At 40.2% G+C, this 27,999-nt stretch overlaps 1 protein-coding gene across 1 annotated transcript in view; it reads left to right on the top strand.

The window, feature by feature from the left end:
• slc18a2 (solute carrier family 18 member 2) overlaps positions 1–27,999 on the top strand; it is a 111,097-nt gene that overhangs the window by 71,400 nt on the left and 11,698 nt on the right. Inside the window, exons 7-15 of the mRNA XM_061964696.2 lie at positions 1,237–1,326; positions 1,442–1,485; positions 1,698–1,758; positions 3,172–3,267; positions 5,982–6,060; positions 17,952–18,003; positions 20,016–20,079; positions 20,144–20,263; positions 24,479–24,612. Coding sequence (XP_061820680.1) covers positions 1,237–1,326; positions 1,442–1,485; positions 1,698–1,758; positions 3,172–3,267; positions 5,982–6,060; positions 17,952–18,003; positions 20,016–20,079; positions 20,144–20,263; positions 24,479–24,612 — 740 coding nt within the window. The remainder of the gene's footprint in view (positions 1–1,236; positions 1,327–1,441; positions 1,486–1,697; positions 1,759–3,171; positions 3,268–5,981; positions 6,061–17,951; positions 18,004–20,015; positions 20,080–20,143; positions 20,264–24,478; positions 24,613–27,999) is intronic.

Genomic DNA, 27,999 nt, shown 5'->3' with positions numbered 1-27,999 from the left:
TGATAAATAGCTTTTATTCTTAAGTTTGAGAGTAGGACTAAATTTCGCAAATTCTCAGGACTTAAGTGTAAAATGGCACTCTAAGACGCTTGATAAATACGGCCCCAGATCTCTCGAGTGCGGCTTGTGTGCGGCTGGAGAGGATCCTTGGTATCGCGCATGTGCCAGTCTCAACGGGCAGGATACAACCAGGAAGCAGATACCATTCAATAAAAACATAAGCAACAATTTTAACGAAGAGGAGACTGTATATTTGCTTCACAAATTAAAAGAACAGAATATTTGAAGTGCATCAATGGTAGAAAAAAAGAAACAGATTTATTTAAGAAGGTAGCTAAGGAAATGTAAAATGACGGCTTAATTCGGATTCCCGAACAAAATACAAATGTGATGAAAGATAATGAAGCAGGTACATTAAAGGCGAATAATAAAGCGTACACAAACCTCTTGACACAGCATTTGTGCACTCCAAACTCATTAACAATAACTCTGTATTCTGCACAACTGGCAAGATAGTCCAGAACAATAGCAACCTTCCTCTGGATATCAGTCGGGACACGAACAGTCTTTTCCTTCGGATTTACAACTCCTTCTACCAATTCAGCCTTTTGAAAAACTTTGAGACAATAAAAAGTTTTGTTTTCATGATTTTTGTCCGAAAATTCCTCCAAAAAAACTATTCCGCCGTTCTTTGCATCGTACCCGATACATTCTTGGTAGTATCGTCATGTTCGTAGTGCAAGCTAAGATAATTTATTGAAGTTGTCTGCTATTTAACATCAGCATAGCCATTAGAAACGTACTATTTGTAATATGTGCCAATATTACAGCAGACATAATTTAAAACAAGTTATAAAGATCCACAAATCCTAGTGTGGCATCATAGGTCAACAGGAAAAGTAATTCAGTTATCCGCGCTAAAATGAAATAAGCACCCCCCAGTGTTCGGGACGCACATGGTGTATGACCAATAGTCACATTTGAGAGTGTGTAAGGACACTTGAACTTCACACACAGGTGTGGAAGTAAAGAAAAACGAACTGTTTGAGAAATCAGACTAATTTAGTGCATGGAAACGTAGTGACTGCTATATACAAAAACCAGGGCTAATCTTTGGCGTAAATTCCTGACGAAAAACCCCATCCTACAAATTATGGGATGTACCAAAACCGAGTTATCACTGTCATTGTAAAAGTGTCATCTTTTTCACTGAATAATCCAGTTTGTTGTTTGCAGTTGGACCCCCATTCGGTAGTGTGATGTATGAGTTTGTTGGGAAGACCGCTCCTTTCCTCATTCTGGCATTTCTGGCTCTGTTCGATGGAGGTACACACGCATTGCAATATTTCTCATGATAAAAATAAGATGGATTTTTCTAGAAGCACATTTTAAACTGGATCATATTTGGACTGTATTAAAAAATGATAATAATTTTTTCCAGCTTTACAGCTCTTTATACTTCAACCCGCTAAAGTAGAACCAGAAGTAAGTTTTTTTTCCTCACTGAACTCAAAGTATTTCTGATTCTGATTCTGATTTATTAAAGCAAAGTACATCCCAGTACCTAACGCTAATGAAAGAAGCTAGATTAGATCTGCACCATATTTAGAAAAAAATAATAGAAGTCCATTTTACAAAATAACATTTCAAATTCATGGTTTTAACTTGTGATGTTATTCTACCTTTTGTCTTCATAGTGTCAGAAGGGGACCCCACTGTTGACCCTCATGAAGGATCCGTACATCATAATTGCAGCTGGTAAGAACATAAACCAGCGCAGCAGGGAAATGGAATACAGTTGTCCCTCGCCACATTCAAATATTAAGATAGTGCACCTTCATTACATTGCTTTTACAATAACAATCTTGTACATACTTTTGGCTGAAATTAAGTCTTAAATTATTATGTATTATAGAGCAGCATTTGTACAAACCCCGTTTCCATGAGTTGGGAAATTGTGTTAGATGTAAATATAAACGGAATACAATGATTTGCAAATCCTTTTCAACCCATATTCAATTGAATGCACTACAAAGACAAGATATTTGATGTTCAAACTCATAAACTCGATTTTTTTTTTGCAAATAATAATTAACTTAGAATTTCATGGCTGCAACACGTGCCAAAGTAGTTGGGAAAGGGCATGTTCACCACTGTGTTACATGGCCTTTCCTTTTAACAACACTCAGTAAACGTTTGGGAACTGAGGAGACACATTTTTTAAGCTCCTCAGGTGGAATTATTTCCCATTCTTGCTTGATGTACAGCTTAAGTTGTTCAACAGTTCGGGGGTCTCCGTTGTGGTATTTTAGGCTTCATAATGCGCCACACATTTTCAATGGGAGACAGGTCTGGACTACAGGCAGGCCACGAGCATGTGTTTTATGTACGTACGTAATTACGTCATCACGTACTAGAAGGCGTAAGAGGGCGGTATATATTGTGCAAAAATACATTAGAAAGTTGGCACCCTCTGGGCATCTGTGTAAACAGCCCCTTTAAGACCGAACAATGCTAACAACATGGTGGCTAATCTTGTCGCTATGGTCGTGTTGTAGTGGCCGGGTGACGGCTATAGCAATGACGCTTGGAGGATCCTCTTGACTGCAAGTGAGTACTGTAATCTACAGTAGAATGAGTTCAAACCCCGGCCGAGTCATACTAAAGACTATAAAAATGGGACCCATTGCCTTCCTGCTTGGCACTCAGCATCAAGGGTTAGAATTGGGGGTTAAATCACCAAAAATGATTCCCGGGCGCAGCCACCGCTGCTGCTCATTGCTCCCCTCACCTCCCAGGGGGTGTTCAAGGGTGATGGGTCAAATGCAGAGGATAATTTCGCCACACCTAGTGTGTGTGTGACAATCATTGGTACTTTAACTTTAACTTAACACACTCACGGTTACTATATTGGGGGAAACGAGTATAAAGGTGACCATATCGCTGGTATTTCATGTTTGAACATATTTAAAAGGTCATAAACTGTTTTTTGATGCTCTAACTATATTTGATCTAATAATCATAATCCTATTTTGCGGAAACTCGATTACCACGATCAGGCCTAGAACCAATAAGCTGCGATAAACGAGTGACGACTGTAGAATAACCATCCTTTTTTGCGGGTCCAGCATGAAGAACATGTGTTTATGTATCCTTCATCTTGCTTTGCAGGCGCCATTTGTTTTGGGAATATGGCCATCGCCATGCTGGAGCCAACACTACCAATCTGGATGATGGAGACCATGTGTGCCAGGAAATGGCAGTTAGGTACAGTATATTGTCACTTTGACTCATGTCATAGTACAACATGTCCACAGCCAACACAGCACATTACATTTACGCATTACATTGTCTCCAATGTGTTCCTAATGACAGATTCTCATGTAATGAGAATCCGTTTTCTTCAACAAAGTATCAGTGTGTGTTTAACACACACTGATACTTTGTTGAAGAAAACTTTCCCTTTCAGTCTCATTAAGTCTATCAGCATGATGCAGCTTGCCTTTGCACATTCCTCCTCGCAAAGTAGATTTTAAAAACATTCAGATTGCTATGAAGACTCTTGTGCACACTACTCCCTCTTCAGGTCACACTACAGCTCTTCAGGTGGATTTCGGTCGCGACTCTGGCTGGGTTACCCCAAAACTCCCAAAAGTACTAAATGTCTCCAAACGATGAAGCCACTGAAGGTTTTATGCCAAAATGGAAAGTAAACACGAGCAAACATGTGTTGTGCTTGGTGCTCTAAGCCTCCATGGCAGCTATCTTGCTCATTCTTCTTCATTCTCATCAATTATGGAGAGTTTTCCATCTATCGCTTCCATCTTCTACTTATCCGGGTTAAGGTCGCAGGGGCAGCAGGTTCCATCCCAGTCAAGGTTTCAGTAGGCCTTTAAATAAGCTCTGCTTCTTCCTACTGCTTTTCAAACATGTTGAATAGAGCAGGTTTTTCAACCACTGTGCCGCAACACGCTAGTGGGTTGTGAGATACAATCTGGTGTGCCGTGGGAGATGATCTAATTTCACCTATTTGGGGTAAAAAAACATTTTTTGCAAACCAGTAATTATAGTCTGCAAATGATGTGTTGTTGTTGAGTGTCGGTGCTGTCTAGAGCTCGGCAGAGTAACCCTGTAATACCTTTCCATATCAGTAGGTGGCGGCCGGTAGCTAATTGATTTGTAGATGTCGGAAACAGCGGGAGGCAGCGTGCAGGTAAAAATGTATTTAATGCTTAAACAAAAAAATAAACAAAAGGTAAGTGCCCCTAAGAAAAGGCACTGAAGCTTAGGGAAGGCTACGCAAAACGAAACTAAAACTGAACTGGCAACAAAGTCAACAAAAACAGAATGCTGGACGACAGCAAAGACTTACTGTGGAGCAAAGACGGCGTTCACAATGTACATCCAAACATGACATGACTATCTGTCATGGCGTGGACTATGGTGTGGTTTGTTTTCCCGTGGTGCAAAGCGACTTGACTGGACACGATGAGAAGGTAAGGACATGTTTAATATTTACGATAAAAAGGAACAAACAAAAGGCGCTCACAGCGGAGGTACAAAACTTGGCTATGAAAACAAAAACTAGCACAAAGGCAGAAGTATGGACAAAAAAAAAGGAAACACTTACTGTGACAAGAAACGAGCATGGAAAAGAGCAGCATGGATCATCAGCATAAATAACAAGGGTGTGTAGAGAGTGATGTCGCCAGGCTGACTGCCTGGCAACTACAGGCTTAAATAGTGATGTGGTGATTGACAACAGGTGCATGAGTCCAACACGTGAAACAGGTGAAACTAATGGGTCGCTATGGTGACAAAACAAACAAGAGTGCACAAAGAGTCCAAAAACTAACCCGAACATAACCAAAACAAAACATGATCACACAGATATGACACTATCGACAATGTCCCCGCGAAGAAAAATAAAAACAAAGGAAATGCGGGAAACATCGCTCAAAGGAAGACATAAAACTGCTCCAGGAAAATACCAAAAAAGGACAAAAAGCCACCAAAATAGGAGCGCAAGACAAGAACTAAAACACTACACACAGGAAACCAGCAAAAAAGTACAAATAAGTCACGGTGTGATGTGACAGGTGGTGACAGACACCTACTTTGAGACAAGCGCTATAGTGATGCATGTGTTTAAAGTCATATCCAACAATTGCGACAACGACTTTTTACTGTTTCGTTTTTAATGATTTCTGCTGGTGGTGTGCCTCCGGATTTTTTCAAAGTAAAAAATGTGCCTTGGCTCAAAAAAGGTTGAAAAACACTGGAATAGAGAAACTGGAAATTGTGATGTATCATGTTGTATGCATGCATGTTCGACAAAAACACAAACTCAACTAAAAAAAAAGTCACCACAATCATCGACCGCATAATATAATCGCCCAGCCCAAGCATGAGTCTATTCCAGACGGTTGACAACAAATATGTTGGTGTTTTTCATACCCACCATTGTTCCCTGTTTCACTTCATCAACCCTTTTCTAAAACCACAAAATAATACAATTTGTGTGATTCCTGCTGATATCGTATGGGATCAATAAGGCATCGTCCAATACTAGAGGCTCCAATATCGGAAGTAAAAAAAAAAAGAGTAAGTTGTACTTGGACACCCGTGCTGCTGGTGTGGTGCAACGTGTAATGTAAAGTGTAGTGTTGGGAAGTAAAGATTTACACTGTGTGTCAGTGGGGTGAACGAGCTGCAACACACAAACAGCATTCTTTCCATTTGGTTGTATGTTTGTCTTTTTTATTGCTTTGCTTCTTTAGTCTGCAGTATATGAAGTCTCGGTCAGATAAAAGGATGAACAGGATATTAGGGTGTCACAAGTCTTCATTAGAGCCAATGTAAGATGTACAGGAGCTCAATGATGAAACCCTGATAGAATCTGCTTATCATCAACACCTTCAGTCTTTTATACCTCCTGGTTATTCTGTGTGTGTGTGTGTGTGTTGTGTGTGTGTTTCCAGGAGTGGCGTTCTTACCAGCATCCATCTCCTACCTTATTGGAACCTACATCTTTGGAACACTGGCGCACAAGATTGGGAGGTAGGAGGGAAATAGGCTTTATCTGTTCTCAGTCGCTCCTTTCGGTCCCTCGGGTGGGTGCGGTATCTGTTTCCGCTTTTCAAAATTAGATTTGACTGTTTTTAATGTTTGTGAGCAGTGCAGCCACAGCTACTTTGAAAATAAATATCCAATTACTGTGACTGATTACTCCTTTAAGAATAACTTAGTCGCTTTACTGATGACTGTAGTTTAAAAGTAACTAAGTTACATTACAAGTTACTTTATTAGTTACATTTTGTTGCCAGCACAAGTGTACAACAAATCCTAATACTCTTCTCTTTAGGTGACAATAAGCCACAATAATGTGTGTGTATCCATTCCATTTATGTATTACATCAGAAGCACGAATGGAATTTTTGAACTGGGGGACCAAACTTTTAGCAAACAATTTAAAGGGGCCCTTCCATGCAAAACCAACTTTTCTTATTGGTACCTGTTTTTGTGTATTTGGGATCTGCATAAGTCCTGAAAATGTGAAATCAAACCATGAAGGGCTGGCAGAGATATTTATAAAACGATTTTCTCTTCCTTATTCTTCCTTCAAACGAGACATTTGGAATTTTCACAATTTGTGAAGTTTTTTCCTATTGGTGACGTCAGCATATATGGTAGTGGTTTACCCAAAGTGCTTTGCGCGAGTCCGCCATTGTTGTCTGACGCTGTGGTCAATAAGCTCCTTCCAAATTGCACTGCAAATTGACGCTGTTTGCACCTGAAGTTCTTGTCAAATAAAAAAGTGCCGTATTTTCTGGACCATAGGGCGCACCGGATTATAAGACGCACTGCCGATGAATGATCTATTTTCGATCTTTTTTCATATATAAGGCGCACCGGATTATAGGGCGCATTAAAGGAGTCATTATTATATATTTTTTCTAAATGTAAAACACTTCCTTGTGGTCTACATCAGTGGTCCCCAACCACCGGGCCGTGGATCGATTGGTACCAGGCCACACAAGAAAAAAGAAAAAAAAATGTTTTTCATTAAATCAACATAAAAAACACAGGATACACTTACAGTTAGTGCACCAACCCAAAAAACCTCCCTCCTTCACATTCATTTGCACAAAAGGGTTGTTTCTTTCTGTTATTAATATTTCTGGTTCCTACATTAGATATCAATATAGATCAATACAGTCTGCAGGGATACAGTCCGTAAGCACACATGATTGTATTTTTTTATGACAAAAAAAAAAAACATCCCCCCCCCCCCCGGATGCGCCGATTTGCAGAGGTGTGGACTCGAGTCACATGACTTGGACTCGAGTCATGAATTTGATGACTTTAGACTCGACTTGACAAAATGTGAAGAGACTTGCAACTCGACTTAGACTTTAACATCAATGACTTGTGACTTCACTTGGACTTGAGCCTTTTGACTTGACTTGCTACTTTCCCCAAAACCCAAAGATTAAAAAGTTGTCCAGAAGCGTTCCGTATCTTTCATTTTGTACTTGCCTATCAGCATGTTGTGTGTGTCAGCGTGTGTGCTCTCAGTACAACAGCCAATCAAATTAGTTCCACGTTGTTTTCGTCCCAAAGCACTCATCCAATCAAATTGCAGGAAAACCAACGAAGAAGAATTGTCAAACGAGAAAAAAATATGCCAAAGTTGGTTATGTACGGGTATAAAAACTACGACTTAGTCAACAAAAAACGAATTGCCGTATGCAAAACATACAGTTCGAATATTACAGACGGAGACACAACAACTTCCAACTTCGTTTGACATTTAAAGATGCACAAAGAAGGGGTAAATTTTGAATGTAAGCTAACGTTTATTGGCTAAGTAACGTGACTTTTATTTGCTGTGTAGTTAAATCAGTGAGGCTGTAAACTCACTGCTAACGCTATAACCATAGACATCTTATAAGGGTACGCAGCATCGAGCGCTACTGCCTACTGGCGCATGACGAGACGCGGGGCCGCCATCTTGGAGTGGTGATCCGCTCCACTCAGTGCAATTCATTTGGCAGGAGCAATGAACTGTCAGCGCATTTAATTCATTTTACCTCACTGAATACCACTGATTTTCACGTGCTTCTTTGTCATACGTGTAGCTATGATAAAGGACACATGTTTTGGCGTGTTTTATTATTCATAGTTTGCTTAACAATAATAGAATATTCTTAAATGCTATAAGTGACCAGACGTCCCAGATCAAAACTGGGAATATAATCCCAGAGAAGGGGTAAAAAACGGTCAGCTATTTTTAAGTTGAAGAAACAATATGATTAGGTTATATATACATGTGTATATCCTACATAAACAATGTATGAATACATTCGATATCTATATATCTTATAGACTGTATCTCTGTTGCTGCAGCAGCAGAGAGTTTATTCTGTCTTGACACTTTGTATTGATATTTTGTATTACATTCTTCCCTTAAATGATAATGTTTACAGTGATTGTTTTATATGTATTTTTTATGTATGTCGCTTTGGATAAAAGCGTCTGCCAAATACTTAAACATAAACATATATAAACACCTGAAAGTCTTTATATCAGCTAAAACCACCAATCTGTTTTACTGGATTCAGAATAAAACCAAATTCTGTCTTACCCAACAATGTTAGTATTTGAATATTGTTACTTGAAGACTTATTCCTGGTTACAATTATACTGTTAAGAAAGGATTGTCTTATATTTTTGCCTAAAATGAGAATGCATCATAATCATTGGCTGCTGGTGAATTTTGTTTTAGGTGGGGCAGAAAGTTTGTAAACCAAACCCCTGTAGGGGTGTCATCCTCCCCCAGAAGATTTTTTTGTGATTTTCACATACAAATATTGAAGATCTTTGCTCCTTCTCAACTCTGTGGTAATATTCTTTTCACAAAATACGACCAATAGTACGTTAATGTTAAATCTTACTTGTAAAAAGTAATCCCCCGATTCCTATTTTCAACAGTCCGCTCATTTGAGCAGGAAAACGCTGAACACCATTTTTGTTTTCTACCCGTCAACTGTCAGTTTAGGCTGCTCGCCGGCTCCTCATCACCACTTCAAGATGGCGGCCAAATTGCTCGCGTCACAGCAGCCAATGCTGCGTCTACTTATAAGATGTTTATGGTTATAACGTCATTGCAAACATGGCAATCTGTTGCGTCCACTGCAGTTCGCTACCTTATTCATACTTTTTGTCAAGTGATTTTTTTTAAGCAGGGTTGCATGAGGTACCTACACATAACGTTACGTTAGTCAATGTATCACACACAGTACCATAACGTTAGACGGTGGTCAGCAGCACTGCGTATTTTAGCCACCTACAAAAAGACAAACATAGTCACATAAAGGTCAGTTAAAATGTATACTATATTAAGAATATGTGTACATATTGCATAGGGCCCTGACATCTAAAAAGTACAACTCTGTTCATTGTTATGTTCATGTATTTGTTATGTTTTTCATGTGTACGCACACATCAACACACATACAGTATGAGATGAGATCAATGAGATAAGGTAAGAACAGGATAGAAACTGCTGTGGAACTAGTTACAATGCAATATGCCATGGAAATACAAAGTTAACACTTTTGTGCAAATAAGTACAGTTGCACTTGTTTTTTCAAATGTGTTTATTATGTAAAGGAACAAGTTAAATGTTTAAAATGACTGGTTAATAGTGCTATTATTAAGTGCAATGTCAGCACTATTTTTTTTCCTGCAATTTCCAATGCACTTGTTTTAATAAATAAATACAGCGTTTGAAAAGCACACACAATCTGTGTAAATATATCAGTCTGTGGTTAAAAGGACTTGAAAGGACTCGAAACTCAAAATGCAGGACTTGGGACTTGACATGAGACTTTCCAGTCTTGACTTTGGACTTGACTCGGGACTTGCCTGTCTTGACTCGGGACTTGACTCGAGACTTGAGGGCAAAGACTTGAGACTTACTTGTGACTTGCAAAACAATGACTTGGTCCCACCTCTGCTAATGGGACTCTCGACCATCGCTTGAAACCCGGAAGGGCCTCTAGGTCACGTGATTGCAACCCAGCAATTGATGTAGACAAAGTTTAGCTGGAAATTTTTTTTTTCACTCAACTTCGTTTTCCAACTTGTTAGCTAGCTAGCAAGATAACCAGCTAACGAGCTTACCAAACCGCATCCTCCAGACGTTCGACATTCCCCCGCTTTAAATGCTTCTGTGTCACAGATGTACTGTCATAAAAACAAGATATGCTTTGCAAAATGAGCAAGGCATTCATGTTTTTAACATGAATAAGAGGAAGTATTTCCACAGTTGACATATTTTCACCCGCGATGTTGTTGCGAGTGGTTCGCGTCCTTCCGGAAAAACACAGACTATGGTCGACAAATAAAACATTGTACCCCTTACCCACACTCAGTGTTAATATTTTGCTAGCTGGTGCTAATGCTATGTTTGCTTTCGGAGTGACTTGTGAAGACTACTGTAGCTTAGCTGGCGATTATTATGTCAACTTGGGGAAATACCTGAATATGATGTGTCCATAAATCTGTGTTGGACGTCGACAAGAGCTTCTTAATAAGTGACGTGAATTTGTTAGTATACAGCCATGGTGATTTAGAAGGTCAATTAGTAGACGCCACCAGGCTACTTGGTCATGAAACGAGCTTCAACACTGAAAATAGCGATGCTACGGCCACGCTAAAGAGAAATGCAGTTAAACTAACAACGCCGCTACTTGTAGGGTCACTAGTTCCTTATTTTCTTGTGTTACATACAATTGTTTGATTAAAAACAAAGTCGGTAGTACACATTAATTAACCCTTGTGTAATGTTCATATTGTTGTTACTCAGCCAGCGTTTGTGGGTCTGATGGACCCGTTGGATTTTGTGGCTTTTAATGCCTCACAATCAAACACTTTTATGTTATCTTATCCCAATAAACATCTGTTCAGTATTTTAACATAAAAGTGTTTGATTGTGAGGCATTAAAAGCCACAAAATGCAACGGGTTCATCAGACCCTCAAACGCTGGCTGAGTAACAACAATATGAACGTTGCACGGAAAATTTATCTGCCAGTTTCTGCATCCCACAGGGATTCTTCTTTTGTGTTTCTGCACCTGCGGTTCCCACACAAGGTTGCAACATTGTTTGTCAACACTGTCTGCTCTCATTTTCTGGCACATTTGACCCTCTGATGTTCTGTGTACCTACACTCTGTCCTCCTCCTGTCTAGGCCTACTGTGTGTGTGTGTGTGTGTGTGTGTGTGTGTGTGTGTGTGTGTGTGTGTGTGTGTGTGTGTGTGTGTGTGTGTGTGTTTGTGTGTGTGTGTGTGTGTGTGTGTGTGTGTGTGTGTGTGTGTGTGTGTGTGTGTGGTACACAGAACATCAATTTCCACACTTCTATTAGCCCCGGTCCAGTAGACCCGGACATCTTCAAGATTCAAGATTCAAGATGCTTTATTATTGTCCATTCTTTAACATGTACAAGACACATAAGAACTAAAACTTCATTTTCGGCACAGTCCCACTAAGAGCAGACATACGTTACAGGGGGACAAGACGGGACCGCCAATGGATCAGCCACTTACAGCGCTCCTTGAAAAATGTAATAGAAATGTGTAGGGGGGGTGTGTGGTCATTAAATATGTATTCTGATATATGTTCTTCACAGAAAATGAGCCAAAGTCAGTGAGTCTCAGTTTGAAAAATTAATTAATTGTATCATTTTTCTTTTAATAAAAAATGAAAACGCGTCCCACAGACCCGAACACCACACAAGGGTTAAATAAAAGTAAAAACTACTATCTAATAGTCTTTTAGATCCTTTGTTTCCTCAAATCCAATTACTCTGGTATGGATTATATACTGATAATACCGTTGGTATCAACACTAGCGATATATGGATAGATCTGTACTCCCCTTAGGTGTACACCTGGCAGCTACACAGCAAGAGACATTGTTGTAGTTTCCTGCTTATTAATCTACCTGTAAATGTCCTGCTAATAACTGCTTACTTTCTGCTGTAACGTGCGTCCTTCTATTTACACTTCTTAAACTTATTTCTTGGTGTTGTTTAAAGCTAGCTTAGTGGCTACTTTAGCTGTTAGCATGCCTGCCCCTGGCTTGCTCTTGGTGTGTAACATGTTTAGCCTAATGATACTTAAAGGGGAACATTATCACCAGACCTATGTAAGCGTCAATATATACCTTGATGTTGCAGAAAAAAGACCATATATTTTTTTAACCGATTTCCGAACTCTAAATGGGTGAATTTTGGCGAATTAAACGCCTTTCTAATATTCGCTCTCGGAGCGATGACGTCACGTTGTGACGTCACATCGGGAAGCAATCCGCCATTTTCTCAAACACCGAGTCAAATCAGCTCTGTTATTTTCCGTTTTTTCGACTGTTTTCCATACCTTGGAGACATCATGCCTCATCGGTGTGTTGTCGGAGGGTGTAACAACACGAACAGGGACGGATTCAAGTTGCACCAGTGGCCCAAAGATGCGAAAGTGGCAAGAAATTGGACGTTAGTTCCGCACATTTTACCGACGAAAGCTATGCTACGACAGAGATGGCAAGAATGTGTGGATATCCTGCGACACTCAAAGCAGATGCATTTCCAACGATAAAGTCAAAGAAATCTACCGCCAGACCCCCATTGAATCTGCCGGAGTGTGTGAGCAATTCAGGGACAAAGGTCCTCGGTAGCACGGCAAGCAATGGCGGCAGTTTGTTCCCGCAGACGAGCGAGCTGAACCCCCTGGATGTCTTGGCTCACACCGTCCCTTATGCCACCGAAGATGATCAAGAGAAGAATATCGACCCTAGCTTCCCTGGCCTGCTGACATCAACTTCAAAACTGGACAGATCAGCTTTCAGGAAAAGAGCGCGGATGAGGGTATGTCTACAGAATATATTAATTGATGAAAATTGGGCTGTCTGCACTCTCAAAGTGCATGTTGTTGCCAAATGTATTTCATATGCTGTAAACCTAGTTCATAGTTGTTAGTTTCCTTTAATGCCAAACAAACACATACCAATCGTTGGTTAGAAGGCGATCGCCGAATTCGTCCTCGCTTGCTCCCGTGTCGCTGGCTGTCGTGTCGTTTTCGTCGGTTTCGCTTGCATACGGTTCAAACCGATATGGCTCAATAGCTTCAGTTTCTTCTTCAATTTCGTTTTCGCTACCTGCCTTCACCCTACAACCATCCGTTTCAATACATGCGTAATCTGTTGAATCGCTTAAGCCGCTGAAATCCGAGTCTGAATCCGAGCTAATGTCGCTATAGCTTGCTGTTCTATGCGCCATGTTTGTTTGAGTTGGCATCACTATGTGACGTCACAGGAAAATGGACGGGTGTATATAACAATGGTTAAAATCAGGCACTTTGAAGCTTTTTTTAGGGATATTGCGTGATGGGTAAAATTTTGAAAAAAACTTCGAAAAATAAAATAAGCCATTGGGAACTGATTTTTAATGGCTTTAACAATTCTGAAATTGTGATAATGTTCCCCTTTAAGATGCTAAGAAATGTAGTTTATTTGTCGCAATGGAGGTGATGACCCGCTCCACACTGTGTATGGAGACACATAATTAGCTGCTAGCCACTTGTCTGCAGAGGGACTAAAAACAAATACAGTGTCAGCCAGAGAAGATTGGCACTAAAAGGCTTTAATTGGCCATGGCGATGACGTACGAAAATTGGTCGATACTTATTGGTGGCCAGGCGATTGGCACATCCCTATTTTCGATGATTTTACATCAATTCTAAATATATTTGTACGACACTAAAAGTGTTAAGAATACATTTATCATGAACAATGTAACATCAGTTAGTAATATTTTAGATGTCTTCAATGTGTTATATGTCTATGACTTAAATTGAAGAGAATTATGGTTATCACATTTAGAAACATTTTTGGGATGTATTTACATTTTTACGGCATCTATCAATGTCAGCTACAACTGGTTTGTCAAATTACAGCGTAGTTATTAAGGTCCTTGATTTGATTTGTGCATCCCTCCTCAGTGACAGTAAATACTGACATTTGGAATAAAGATTGTGTATTTGATATTCCATTTCTTTAACGATGCTGCTATCCCCATGAAACTCTAGCTAATTATTGCTCATATTTTCATTGAAAATCCTGCATTTGTTGCACCATGACTATTACTATTGCAGTTTTGGAGTAGGGTTGTCCTGCCATCCCCTCAGGCACTTGTTTGGATAAGTCTTGTGTACAAACCCCGTTTCCATATGAGTTGGGAAATTGTGTTAGATGCAGTGTTGGGTTAGTTACTGAAAACCAGTAACTAGTTACAGTTACTAGTTACTTTATTTCAAAAGTAACTCAGTTACTAACTCAGTTACTTACACCAAAAAGTAATGCGTTACTGTAAAAAGTAACTATTTAGTTACTTCTTCTACTTTTTGTTTTTAAAGCTCCCATTAATGCCCTTTTAGCCTTCATTTTGTTATTGCACTGGAGAATAATACAATCTGTTGATCAACTTGACATGCATTTGCATCACTGAACTCTGCTAAGCAATGTGCTCTACATACAACACACAAAGACAAAGATATGTTTCAAAGGGCCAATTTATTTCAGGCCAGAACAAATTGACAAAACTATTTTAAATAGCTGCAACATAACATACATAAGTAACAAACAGCATAATAACACTAACACTAACCACGTTAAACCCAGATTCCAAACTAACAAAGGTCTTAACTCATTGTCTTTCTATGCCACTTCAATATGGAATCCACTCCCAACAGGTGTAAAATAAAGGGCATCTCTATCCTCCTTCAAAACCGCACTAAAAGAACATCTCCAGGCAACTACAACCTTAAACTAACACCCTCCCTTCCACATAATACCTCTTCGGATTGTAAATAATCAAATGTAGACATTTTTTCTTATACTTTCTGATCTCTCTCTCTGTGTCCACTACTTGCTATACATATCCTACCAAGTCAGTCCTACACTGTTTCAATGTCCATTTCTGTGATGATGCAATTGTTGATGCTGATTGTTGATGACAGAAGTGTTGATACCAACCACACCTAACCCCCCCCCCCCCCCCCCCCCGTCCTCCATATCCCACACCCCGGATTGTAAATAATTCAATGTATATACCCTGATGATTATCTTGTGTGATGACTGTATTATGATGTTAGTATATATTTGATAGTATATATCTGTATCATGAATCAGTGGACCCCGACTTAAGCAAGTTGAAAAACTTACTGGGGTGTTACCATTTAGTGGTCAATTGTACGGAATATGTACTGTACTGTGCAACATACTAATAAAAGTTTCAATCAATCAATCAATCAACAACATAGCTGTAAAGCTGGCTTCACCTAAGGAAGGCACACGTGACATACACAAAGCCTAACCAGGCAGATTTGAATTGTTGTTTTGGGCAGTAGACGGGATCTTTGATCCAAGACACAACTTACATTTAACTAAATTGTGCTCGACAAAAGAAAAGAAGTGAGAATATCTCATACTTGCCTCTCCCCGGGACAACCATTCTGCCAAATTTCTCCCGATTTCCAGCCGGACTTAAGGCACGCCCCTCCAGGTCCGTGCGGACCTGAGTGAGGACAGCCTGCCGTCACGTCCGCTTGGCCAACCAACAAGTAACCACAGAACACTATACCGTATAGTCATATAGTGTTCTGTGGTTACTTTTTTGTTGGCCAACGGTTTACATTGTATTGCGCACCCCCCTCCCCTCTCCTCCCCTCCCCACACTCAGACACACACACAGAGAGCGCAGAGGAAGAATCAGAAGCACGTCTCTGCTTCGCTGCCATAAAACACGATCAGATCCTCAGTTTCTAGCCGATACTACATAAAAAATAACGTAAAATAACGCAGTAACGCATCATGTAGTAACGGTAACTGAGTTACTGAATATAAAAAATAACGCGTTAGATTACTAGTTACCGCCGAAACTAACGGTAACTAGTCCCAACACTGGTTAGATGTAAATATAAACAGAATACAATGATTTCACCCTTGCTCCTGATGGGTGCTGGTTAGCGCCTTGCATGGCAGCTCCCTCCATCAGTGTGTGAATGTGTGTGTGAATGGGTAAATGTGGAAGTAGTGTCAAAGTGCTTTGAGTACCTTGAAGGTAGAAAAGCGCTATACAAGTACAACCCATTTATCATTTATTTATTATTTGCAAATCATTTTCAACCCATATTCAGTTGAATATGCTACAAAGACAACATATTTGATGTTCAAACTGATAAAACATTTTTTTTTTTTTGCAAATAATCATTAACTTTAGAATTTGATGCCAGCAACACGTGACAAAGAAGTTGGGAAAGGTGGCAATAAATACTGATAAAGTTGAGGAATTCTTATCAAACACTTATTTGGAACATCCCACAGGTGTGCAGGCCAATTGGGAACAGGTGGGTGCCATGATTGGGTATAAAAACAGCTTCCCAAAAAATGCTCAGTCTTTCACAAGAAAGGATGGGTGAGGTACACCTCTTTGTCCACAAATGCGTGAGCAAATAGTCAAACAATTTAAGAACAACGTTTCTCAAAGTGCAATTGCAAGAAATTTAGGGATTTCAACATCTACGGTCCATAATATCATCAAAAGGTTCGAAGAATCTGGAGAAATCACTCCACGTAAGCGGCATGGCCGGAAACCAACATTGAATGACCGTGACCTTTGATCCCTCAGACGGCACTGTATCAAAAACCGACATCAATCTCTAAAGGATATCACCACATGGGCTCAGGAACACTTAAGAAAACCACTGTCACTAAATACAGTTTGTCGCTACATCTGTAAGTGCAAGTTAAAGCTCTACAATGCAAAGCGAAAGCCATTTATCGACAACATCCAGAAACGCCGCCGGCTTCTCTGGGCCTGAGATCATCTAAGATGGACTGATACAAAGTGGAAAAGTGTTCTGTGGTCTGACGAGTCCACATTTCAAATTGTTTTTGGAAATATTCGACATTGTGTCATCCGGACCAAAGGGGAAAAGAACCATCCAGACTGTTATCGACGCAAAGTTCAAAAGCCAGCATCTGTGATGGCATGAGGGTGCGTTAGTGCCCAAGGCATGGGTAACTTACACATCTGTGAACACCATTAATGCTGAAAAGGTACATACAGGTTTTGGAACAACTTATGCTGCCATCTAAGCGCCGTCTTTTTCATGGACGCCCCTGCTTATTTCAGCAGGACAATGCCAAGTCACATTCAGCACGTGTTACAACAGCGTGGCTTCGTAGAAAAAAGAGTGCGGGTACTTTCTTGGCCCGCCTGCAGTCCAGACCTGTCTCCCATCAAAAATGTGTGGCGTATTATGAAGTGTAAAATACGACAGCGGAGACCCCGGACTGCTGAACGACTGAAGCTCTACATAAAACAAGAATGGTAAAGAATTCCACTTTCAAAGCTTCAACAATTAGTTTCCTCAGTTCCCAATCGTTTATTGAGTGTTGTTAAAAGAAAAGGTGATGTAACACAGTTACATGTGTTGCAGCCATGAAATTCTAAGTTAATTATTATTTGCAAAAAAAAAATAAAGTTTATGAGTTTGAACATCAAATATCTTGTCTTTGTAGTGCATTCAATTGAATATGGGTTGAAAAGGATTTGCAAATCATTGTATTCCGTTTATATTTACATCTAACACAATTTCCCAGCTCATATGGAAACGGGGTTTGTATGTTTCTGTTTTTATAATAACAAATATTATTGGTTCAGTTGTTTTCGTTCTTTAACGAGGAAGATAGTCTGTTACTAGGACCCTTCTGTCATATCTACACTTAATGATGCATGGGTTTTTTAAAGTTTGACGTATCAAAATGTATTTTTCACTAACAGACAATGTTTTAGTTCCCTTATCGTTTGTTTATTCCATCCCAAACAGATGGCTTTGTGCCGTCATTGGAATGGTGATGGTTGGGATCTGTGTAATCGGGGTAAGTATAGTGCATTTACCCAGCGGGTACTGTACGTATTGTGTTGCAATGTTTCCTATTACGATGTTTTGTCGCGTTGTGTTACGATGCTTTGTCTCATGTTTCGTGTTGCAATTATTTGTGTTATGATGAGTTGTGTTTTGATGCTTCATGTTACGACATTTCGTCTTTTGATGCTTTGTGTTACAACTATGGCTGTCAAATGATTAATTAATCAGATTAATCACATTTTGGAAATTCGGATTAATCGTGATTAAACACGTGATTATTCGCTTGCATAGTAAAATATGCTTAAGAAAAGACCCCAATATTTGTACACAAATGCAATTTTATTTGCACAAAACTTGGGAGCAGTTTTATCTAAAGTTCTTTCAGACTATGGGCACACCAGTCAGAGTCACCTCAATCATTTGTTTCCTGATTTAAGTATTGATCTGATCACTAAATGTATAGCGGTTAAGGTAAAAGAGCTTGTGCATGTTACAATGTTTTGTGTTGACGTGTTTTGTTACGATGCTTCATGTTATGACATTTCGGTTACGGCACTTCTTGTTACAACGCTCCGTGTTACAACGTTTCGCGTTACGTTGCTTTGTGTTGTAATGCTTTGTGTTTCGACACTTTGTGTTACGACCCTTTGTTTTACTTTGTTTTTTGTTGACATTTTGTTATGTTTTCTGTTACAATGTTTTGTGTTATGTTGTTTCATGGAACAATGTTGTTCCTGTTATTACGCTTTGTGTTACGAAGCTTTGTGTTGCAAGGTTTTGTGTTATGGCGTTTTACGTTACGATGTTTCATGTGACAACGTTTCATGTGACAACGTTTCATGTTACAATGTTACAAGTTGTTTCAAGTCCCAGGATTCTATGTTAAAATGTTTGATGTTACCTTTTATGTAAGAATGTTTTATGTTACGATGCTTCGTGTTCCGACGTTTCGGTTACGACGCTCCGTGTTAAAAGGCTTCGTGTTACGTTGCTTTGTGTTGTAATGCTTCCAGTTTTGACACTTTGTGTTACGACACTTTGTGTAATGCTTTGTGTAATGATGCTTTGTGTTACGATGCCTTGTGTTGCAATGTTTTGTGTTATAGCGTTTTACGTTATGATGTTACAATGTTTCATGTTACATGTTGTTTCAAGTCCCAGGATTCTATGTTAAAATGTTTGATGTTATGTTTTATGTGAAAATGTTTTGTGTTTTGTTTAGAGCTGTGAAAAATTTAAAAATAATCACACTTCAATTTTGATTAATCATGATTAATTGCACTAAATTACCTATAATGGAAGTGAACAATTAACATTTTACTATGTAAGTTAACTCCAACATTTTGACAGAAATGTAATTTTAGTGTCACAATGTCAGAAACAAATGTAAATATTTTACCTAATTTTTTTCCAGACTGGGTAACATTTTATTTAAAGGCCTGTCTGGATTTATTTTGAAGCAAAATTTGTCCGTGACCACACCAGTCCGAGTCACCTCACTCATCTTTTCACTGGTGTATGCATTGACCTGATGACTGACTGTACAATAATCAGGTGACAATTTGCGGTTAAGCTGAAGTAACATGTGCAGTCAAAATGAATTGCTAATTATTCTGCGTTGATATATGATAATTGCAATATCCTTTTTTTTTACTAATCGCATGTGTTAAGGCGATAACTTTGACAACCCTCGTTATGTCTGTGCTATGACTCATCATGTTAAGACATTTTGTGTTACGATGTTTTGTGTTACAACACCTTGTGTTACATTTCCTTTTACGATGTTTCAAAGTTACAATGCACTCAAAGTAATTTTTAATACTGTATAAATAGAAAGATATATGCCAGTAGTGAAATATTGCATGGATGTTAGAATACATAGTGGTCCATCCTTTTTAACACTAAAACTCACTTTACCTAAAACCCTATTGAAAGAAGAAACCCATTCGTAGAAATAAAACCTCCTCTAGCTTTAATCATTTTGGTAGTTTTCACTGAAACATTTTATTCTCTCCATGGTAGGTTCCATTTGCAAGAAGTATTTATGGTCTCATTCTTCCAAACTTCGGGGTTGGTTTTGCAATCGGTAAGTACGTACATTTTTCAAAATACGATCCCTATACCTACTGTGTGTTGACTGTCTGTTTCAGGCATGGTGGACTCTTCGATGATGCCGATCATGGGATACTTGGTGGACTTGCGGCACGTGTCCGTTTATGGAAGCGTGTACGCCATTGCTGATGTGGCGTTCTGCATGGGATTTGCTTTAGGTACGAAATAAGTCACACAAAGACCTGTCGTCTTGTGCTCAGTGGCGGAGCTTCCGTGGGGGCAACACCTGTGAATTCTCGATGATTCTCGATACTTATTCGACGATACCGTGCCTAAAAAACTGAACGCATGTACTTTTAAATTCACTACTTTATTGAAAAGTGTTTCAAAGTGTCAAGTATTTAAGGTCGCTGTGCTTCAGCATATTTTTGTACAGAATTTATATTGCAGCAACTATACATTCAAAATAGAACAGTAGTGTTTTATAACCTACCACAGGGGTCGGCAACCCAAAATTTTGAAAGAGCCATATTGGACCACAAATACAAAAAAGTTATCGGTTTGGAGACGCAAAAAAATGTAAAGCCTCATATAAGTGTTATAATGATGGCAACACATGATGTAAGTGGCTAATTAGCTATATTAACCTACTATCAAAATGACTGTGTCGCAGGCTGACGCAAATCTTCGTTGACAGAAATGTTGAAATGTAATATTTATTCTACACATTTTTACAACATTGGTAAACATTAGTAAAACTTCTCAGAGGGTGAGATAACTCCTGGAAATGACTGTCTTAGAATGGCCAAAGGTATAGATGTCCGTGTCCAAGTTTAAGGAAACGGCAGGCTGTCTTCTTCTAATGGATTTATTATAATCCTTGCAAGCTGCATAGCGTTTGCTGGGGTCTGGAACAACATGGCACACAAACAACTATCAGAAATGCAGCCAATATTACATACAGATTATGTGTCATGAGACATGCAAATATAAGTTAAATACACAGAGGACATAAGTAAAGAAAATTAAATTAGCTCAAATATTCTTACAAACGAGGCATAATGATGCAATATGTACATACAGCTAGCCTAAATAGCATTTTAGCATCAATTAGCTTGCAGTCATGGAGTGACCAAATATTCCTGATTAGCACTCCAACAAGTCAATAACATCACCAAAGCTCACCTTTGTGCATTCACGCACAGCATAAAACGTTTGGTGGACAAAATGATACAAAGAAGGAGTGGAATAAAACACGTCTTTCTGTGGCAGCGTCGGAGAAAGTTGTACATGCAAACAAACTGTTAAGTCACAGTCCACACAACGGTGAGTTCAAGGGTTGCTGAAATTAGTAGAACAAAACGGCGCTCGCCAAATACTCTCATCAGTGAAGCATGAACACAAACCTATTGAACAGTGGGCTTTCTAACAATTAGGAAGGTTTGTGTCGTGTTTGTCCTCCTACAGAAACCATATTACAACAAAAAAACTATTTTTCACCCCATTTTTTTTCCATTTCCATACATTTTTGTAAAAGCTCCATGGCGCCACCAGGGCGCCGCTTGAGAGCCGCATGTGGCTCTAGAGCCGCGGGTTGCTTTGATTGATTGATTGAAACTTTTATTAGTAGATTGCACAGTGAAGTACAAACCCTGTTTCCATATGAGTTGGGAAATTGTGTTAGATGTAAATATAAACGGAATACACTGATTTGCAAATCCTTTTCAACCCATATTGAGTTGAATATGCTACAAAGACAACATATTTGATGTTCAAACTGATAAACTTTTTTTTTTTTTTTCAAATAATCATTAACTTTAGAATTTGATGCCAGCAACACGTGACAAAGAAGTTGGGAAAAGTGGCAATAAATACTGATAAAGTTGAGGAATGCTCATCAAACACTTATTTGGAACATCCCACAGGTGAACAGGCAAATTGGGAACAGGTGGGTGCCATGATTGGGTATAAAAGTAGATTCCATGAAATGTTGTCATTCACAAACAAGGATGGGGCGAGGGTCACCACTTTGTCAACAAATGCGTTAGCAAATTGTTGAACAGTTTAAGAAAAACCTTTCTCAACCAGCTTTTGCAAGGAATTTAGGGATTTCACCATCTACGGTCCGTAATATCATCAAAGGGTTCAGAGAATCTGGAGAAATCACTGCACGTAAGCAGCTAAGCCTGTGACCTTCGATCCCTCAGGCTGTACTGCCTCAACAAGCGACATCAGTGTGTAAAGGATATCACCACATGGGCTCAGGAACACTTCAGAAACCCACTGTCAGTAACTACAGTTGGTCGCGACATCTGTAAGTGCAAGTTAAAACTCTCCTATGCAAGGCGAAAACCGTTTATCAACAACACCCAGAAACGCCGTCAGCTTCGCTGGGCCTGAGCTCATCTAAGATGGACTGATACAAAGTGGAAAAGTGTTCTGTGGTCTGACGAGTCCACATTTCAAATTGTTTTTGGAAACTGTGGATGTCGTGTCCTCTGGACCAAAGAGGAAAAGAACCATCCGGACTGTTATAGGCGCAAAGTTAAAAAGCCAGCATTTGTGATGGTATGGGGGTGTATTAGTGCCCAAGACATGGGTAACTTACACATCTGTGAAGGCGCCATTAATGCTGAAAGGTATATACAGGTTTTGGAGCAACATATGTTGCCATCCAAGCAACGTTACCATGGACGCCCCTGCTTATTTCAGCAAGACAATGCCAAGCCACGTGTTACATCAACGTGGCTTCATAGTAAAAGAGTGCGGGTACTAGACTGGCCTGCCTGTAGTCCAGACCTGTCTCCCATTGAAAATGTGTGGCGCATTATGAAGCCTAAAATACTACAACGGAGACCCCCGGACTGTTGAACAACTTAAGCTGTACATCAAGCAAGAATGGGAAAGAATTCCACCTGAGAAGCTTAAAAAATTGGTCTCCTCAGTTCCCAAACGTTCACTGAGTGTTGTTAAAAGGAAAGGCCATGCAACACAGTGGTGAACATGCCCTTTCCCCAACTACTTTGGCACGTGTTGCAGCCATGAAATTCTAAGTTAATTATTATTTGCAAAAAAAAAAATAAAGTTTCTGAGTTTGAACATCAAATATGTTGTCTTTGTAGTGCATTCAATTGAATATGGGTTGAAAAGGATTTGCAAATCATTGTATTCCGTTTATATTTACATCTAACACAATTTCCCAGCTCATATGGAAACGGGGTTTGTACATATTCCGTACAATCGACCACTTAATGGTAACACCTGAATAAGTTTTTCAACTTGTTTAAGTCGGGGTCCACTTAATTGATTCATGATACAGATATATACTATCATTATAATACAGTCATCGCACAAGATAATCATCAGAGTATATACATTGAATTATTTACATTATTTACAATCAGACCCCCGTCATACCAGTATATCAAAACAAACAACACTGTGCTTATAAATATCCCCATAAACAACAATAATCCACTATTTTACATTCTTAAAAGAACAGCAGTCGTGTGCAGCCATCAAGTATATAAAACAAACAATATTGTTCTTAATATTCTTTCAATATGGTGGTAGTGTGACATCATCATGTCATTTGTAATGAAATAGGCTAATAAAAAAGATGTAACATAAAATAAAGACACACATTTGTATTTGTTATGCCTTTTGCTCTGTTTTTACTGTTTTTTTAATTCTATTTTTTACAATATAAAAGAGCTGTGTTCAGCAAGAGGCCCCCAGGCCACACTTTGCATTCCTGATGAAATAATTAAAGCAGTGGTGTTCAACGTGTTGCCAAACGACAAAGGAATGTCTCAAAGCTGTGTTTTCTTAGCACTTACGGAAGTGATCAATCTTGGGCTGCAAGCTTCTGGAGTTTTTCTGCACGCTGTGGAAATGCACACTCCCTGGGCTTATGGTGGCGGATCTCTACTTTTAATCGTTCGATGAATACTTCCGTGACCGCTTGTGTTTGATTAGTGAATAAATGCAAGACGCAAGACACACCGTTCTTTCACTTCTAATATGTACCTCTACTCGCTAAATGTAGCAAATTAGAGGCTTAAGTGCATCACAGGTCATTTCTGCTACGTTTTGTTCTCTGGCAAAGCAGGTGCATACTGTATGTTACACCACACCTACAGTTATGCCACACTACCATTATCGTTATCAAACACTGGATATATTTTTTTAAAGACAGCAGGTGCTCTTCTTTGGTGCTGACAGTATTTTGTACTGACAAGTCTGGAAAAAAGCAGGTATCAATGCGTTTTGGTATCGACCTTGTATGGAAGTATCAATACTTTCGACAACCCTGGTTTCTCATAAGCAACCATTTTCCATGTTTGTTCCATTCGCTAAGTCCCAACAGACGATAGTGTAGCATAGCAATGTCGAGGAAACACAGCAGCTGTTAAGTTATTCTCTTGTTTTAGGTCCGTCTATTGGGGGCTCCATTGCTCAGAGCATCGGCTTCCCCTGGTTGATGACCATCATCGGAATAGTGGATGTCTTGTTCGCTCCACTTTGCCTCTTCCTCAGGAACCCACCCGGACAGGAGGAGAAAATTGTAAGATTTCAATCACACTGAAAACCAATCGACCGCATTTTCATTCACACACACTTCAGATTCCAGAAGATTATCCTCATAATGGTTGTACTCGCTCTAGGGACAACGTTTCAACAACAAAGTAAAGGGTTGTAAATTAATTTGCAATTTGAGTGAAACGAGATACACACCAATTAGCAAGAATTGTAAAGAGACGTCGCAAATAAAAATGACATGAACGGATGGACTTTGATACCTAGTTAGAATACGAGCAGAAGCGCTACATGTCTTCTCAGTGGCCTTGTGGTTAGAGTGTCCGCCCTGAGATCGTTAGGTCGTGAGTACAAACCCCGGCCGAGTCATACCAAAGACTATAAAAATGGGACCCATTACCTCCCTTTCATCAAGGGTTGGAATTGGGGGTTAAATCACCAAATGATTCCCGAGCGCGGCCACTGCTACTGCTCACTGCTCCCCTCAACTCCCAGGGGGTGGAACAAGGGGATGGGTCAAATGCAGAGAGTAAATTCACCACCCCTCGTGTGTGTGTGTGACTATCGGTGGTACTTTAACTTTTATTTGCTTGGCACAAGTAGATGGCTAACAACATAAACATTTAGTCCGTTGTTCAGCCTGTGGTACTCCCTTAGTCTCCTCTGATGTGTTCATCTTCTGAATAATAATAACAATAGTAATGGATCAGATTTACATTTATATTTCGCTTTTCTAGACACTAAGAGTACTTTACGGTGAGAACTGGAACCCATCATTTATTCAATCCACATTCACATTGATTCAAGATTCAAGATTCAAGATTGTTTAGCCATACAACGAAAATCTTACTTTGCTAGTCCACCCTTCAAGAAGTCACACGGTACTTAGCTAAAAAATAAAAAAAAAAATAAAAATGTATATACAGTAAGTAACATAACATTATTGCACATTCTGATTGACAGTCAACAGTATAAATATGGAGGTGACATTTGGTCACAGCAGCAGTTAAAGTGTCTTTAGTGATCAAAGGTGAAAAGTGTCTACAGTGATGGTTCACAGTTCGGGAGTGGTCATGGTAGCTGTCTTTTGTTCAAAAAGACAAAAGTAAAACGGGGGGGGAGGGGCTAGCATTCACAAGTTAGCATTCACAAGCCCAATGGCCTGTGGGTAGAAACTGTTTGTCAGTCTCGTAGTCCTGGATTTCAGGCTCCTGTATCGTCTGCCTGATGGTAGGAGGCTGAAGAGACTGTGCTGGGGGTGTGTACTGTCCTTTATGATGTTGTGTGCTCTCCTGGTGGCCCTGGGAGAGTACATGTCCTGTAGTGAGGGGAAGGCTGCTCCTGATATGTACTGAGCAGTTTTAATCACTCGCTGGAGTGCCTTCCTGTCCTTAGCAGTGCAGTTTCCATACCAGACCGTGATTGAGCTGGTAAGGACACTCTCAACCGTACTTCTATAGAAGTTGCTGAGAATTTTGGGTGGCATGCCAAATTTTCTCAGCCTTCTTAGGAAGTACAGTCGCTGCTGGGCTTTCTTTATTGTTTGTTGGGAGTTGTGATCCCAGGTGAGGTCCTCGCTGATGTGGGTCCCGAGGAATTTAAAGGTTTTCACCCTGTCCACCTTTGTCCCCCCTATGTACAGAGGTGTGTAGTGGGTACTCCTTCTCCGTGGGTCAATAATCATCTCCTTGGTCTTGTCTGTGTTCAAGGAGAGATTATTATCCTGACACCAGGCCACCAGTTCCGCTACCTCCCTTCTGTACGGTGCCTCAGCTCCCCCGGTGATCAGTCCGACGACCGTAGTATCATCTGCAAACTTGATGATACTGTTGTTGTTCTGGGAGGCCACACAGTCGTGTGTGAAGAGGGTGTACAATAGTGAGCTGAGCACGCAGCCTTGGGGGGTCCCTATGCTTAGAACCTTTGTGCCTGATGTCTGGTTGCCGATTCTGACTGACTGGGGCCGGTTTGTAAGAAAGTTCAGGACCCAGTCACAGAGAGCCGGTGTCAGACCAACAGTGAGGAGTTTAGCAGTGAGTTTTTGTGGGATGACCGTGTTAAAAGCAGAGCTGTAGTCGATGAATAATAGCCTAGCATAGGTGTCCTTGCCCTCTAAGTGGGTGAGGGTGGTGTGGATGACAGTGTTGACTGCATCCTCAATGGACCGGTTCTGCCGGTAGGCAAACTGTAGAGAGTCCAGTGTGTCTGGGATGGTCTTTTTGATGTGTGACATGACTATCCTCTCGAAGCACTTAATCACTATTGGGGTGAGTGCAACAGGGCGATAGTCATTCAGACAGGTCATAGTGTTTTTCTTTGGCAGGGGCACGATGGTGGTGGTCTTGAAGCAGGTGGGCACAACAGCTTGTGCTAGTGACAAGTTGTATATGTCAGCAAGTACGTCAGCCAGCTCTGATGAACACACCCTGAGGGCCTGGCCAGGGATGTTGTCTGGGCCGGCTGCCTTCCGTGGGTTTGTTCTCCTCAGAACTGTACGTACCTCTGCTGTTGTCACAGTGACTGGTGGGCCCTGCGTGCGCTCCGTGACATTGGTAAGCTACATTTGTAGCCACAGCTGCCTTAGGGTAGACCGACGGAAACATGACTGCCAATTAGTTCTGACTCTCCGACCACCACCAAACATTCATTCACATTCATACGCCAGTGTGTGGGGCAAAGTGGGTGAAGTGTTTTGCTCAAGGACCCAACAGCACTGAGTAGGATGGCGGAGGCTAGATTCGTACCAGGAAACCTTTAAGTTGTCGGACGACTGCTCTACCATCTGAGCCACGCCTAGAGTTGTACAGTATAGTACCGGGATACTAATGAATCATATTCAGTACTATACCGCCTCTAAAAAGTACCGGTCCCCCCGCCCCCTGTCGTCGTCACGTCATGTCATTGCTGGTTTACGAGCAGAGGAGCATGTTCGGCAACGCACAATCACGGAGTACTTACAAGCAGACAATGTGTGTTGACAGAAAAGGGAGAACGGAAGGCATTTTGGCTTAAAAACTAATGATAAAGGTGAAGTTATAACACTGAAACGCCCTCAGAAAGAGGTGCTTTAACCCTTGTGCGGTGTTCGGGTCTGTGGGACCCGTTTTCGATTTTTATTAAGACATGGCTAGCTAGCTAGCGGCTAAAGTCCAGCCACAGTTTGCAGTGTTTTAGCTACTTCTAAGTCACTAATCCTCGCCTCCATGGCGACACATAATGTAAATGTCTTACAAGTATCAACCCTGCTAAACATGCTTCACTACACACCGGAGCCCACCCACGTCACAATGTAAACAAACACCATGGGTGGATCCACACCTGACATGCACTGTAATGATACCAAGTACAGGAGCATATCTTGTCGATACTACTATGATTACATCGATAATTTTTAGCATCACAAAATCTTTTTTTT

Source organism: Nerophis lumbriciformis, linkage group LG02 (assembly GCF_033978685.3).
Source record: "Nerophis lumbriciformis linkage group LG02, RoL_Nlum_v2.1, whole genome shotgun sequence".
NCBI lineage: Eukaryota > Metazoa > Chordata > Actinopteri > Syngnathiformes > Syngnathidae > Nerophis > Nerophis lumbriciformis.
Note: the sequence above shows the minus strand (reverse complement) of the source record. Positions and strands in the feature narration are given on the sequence as shown.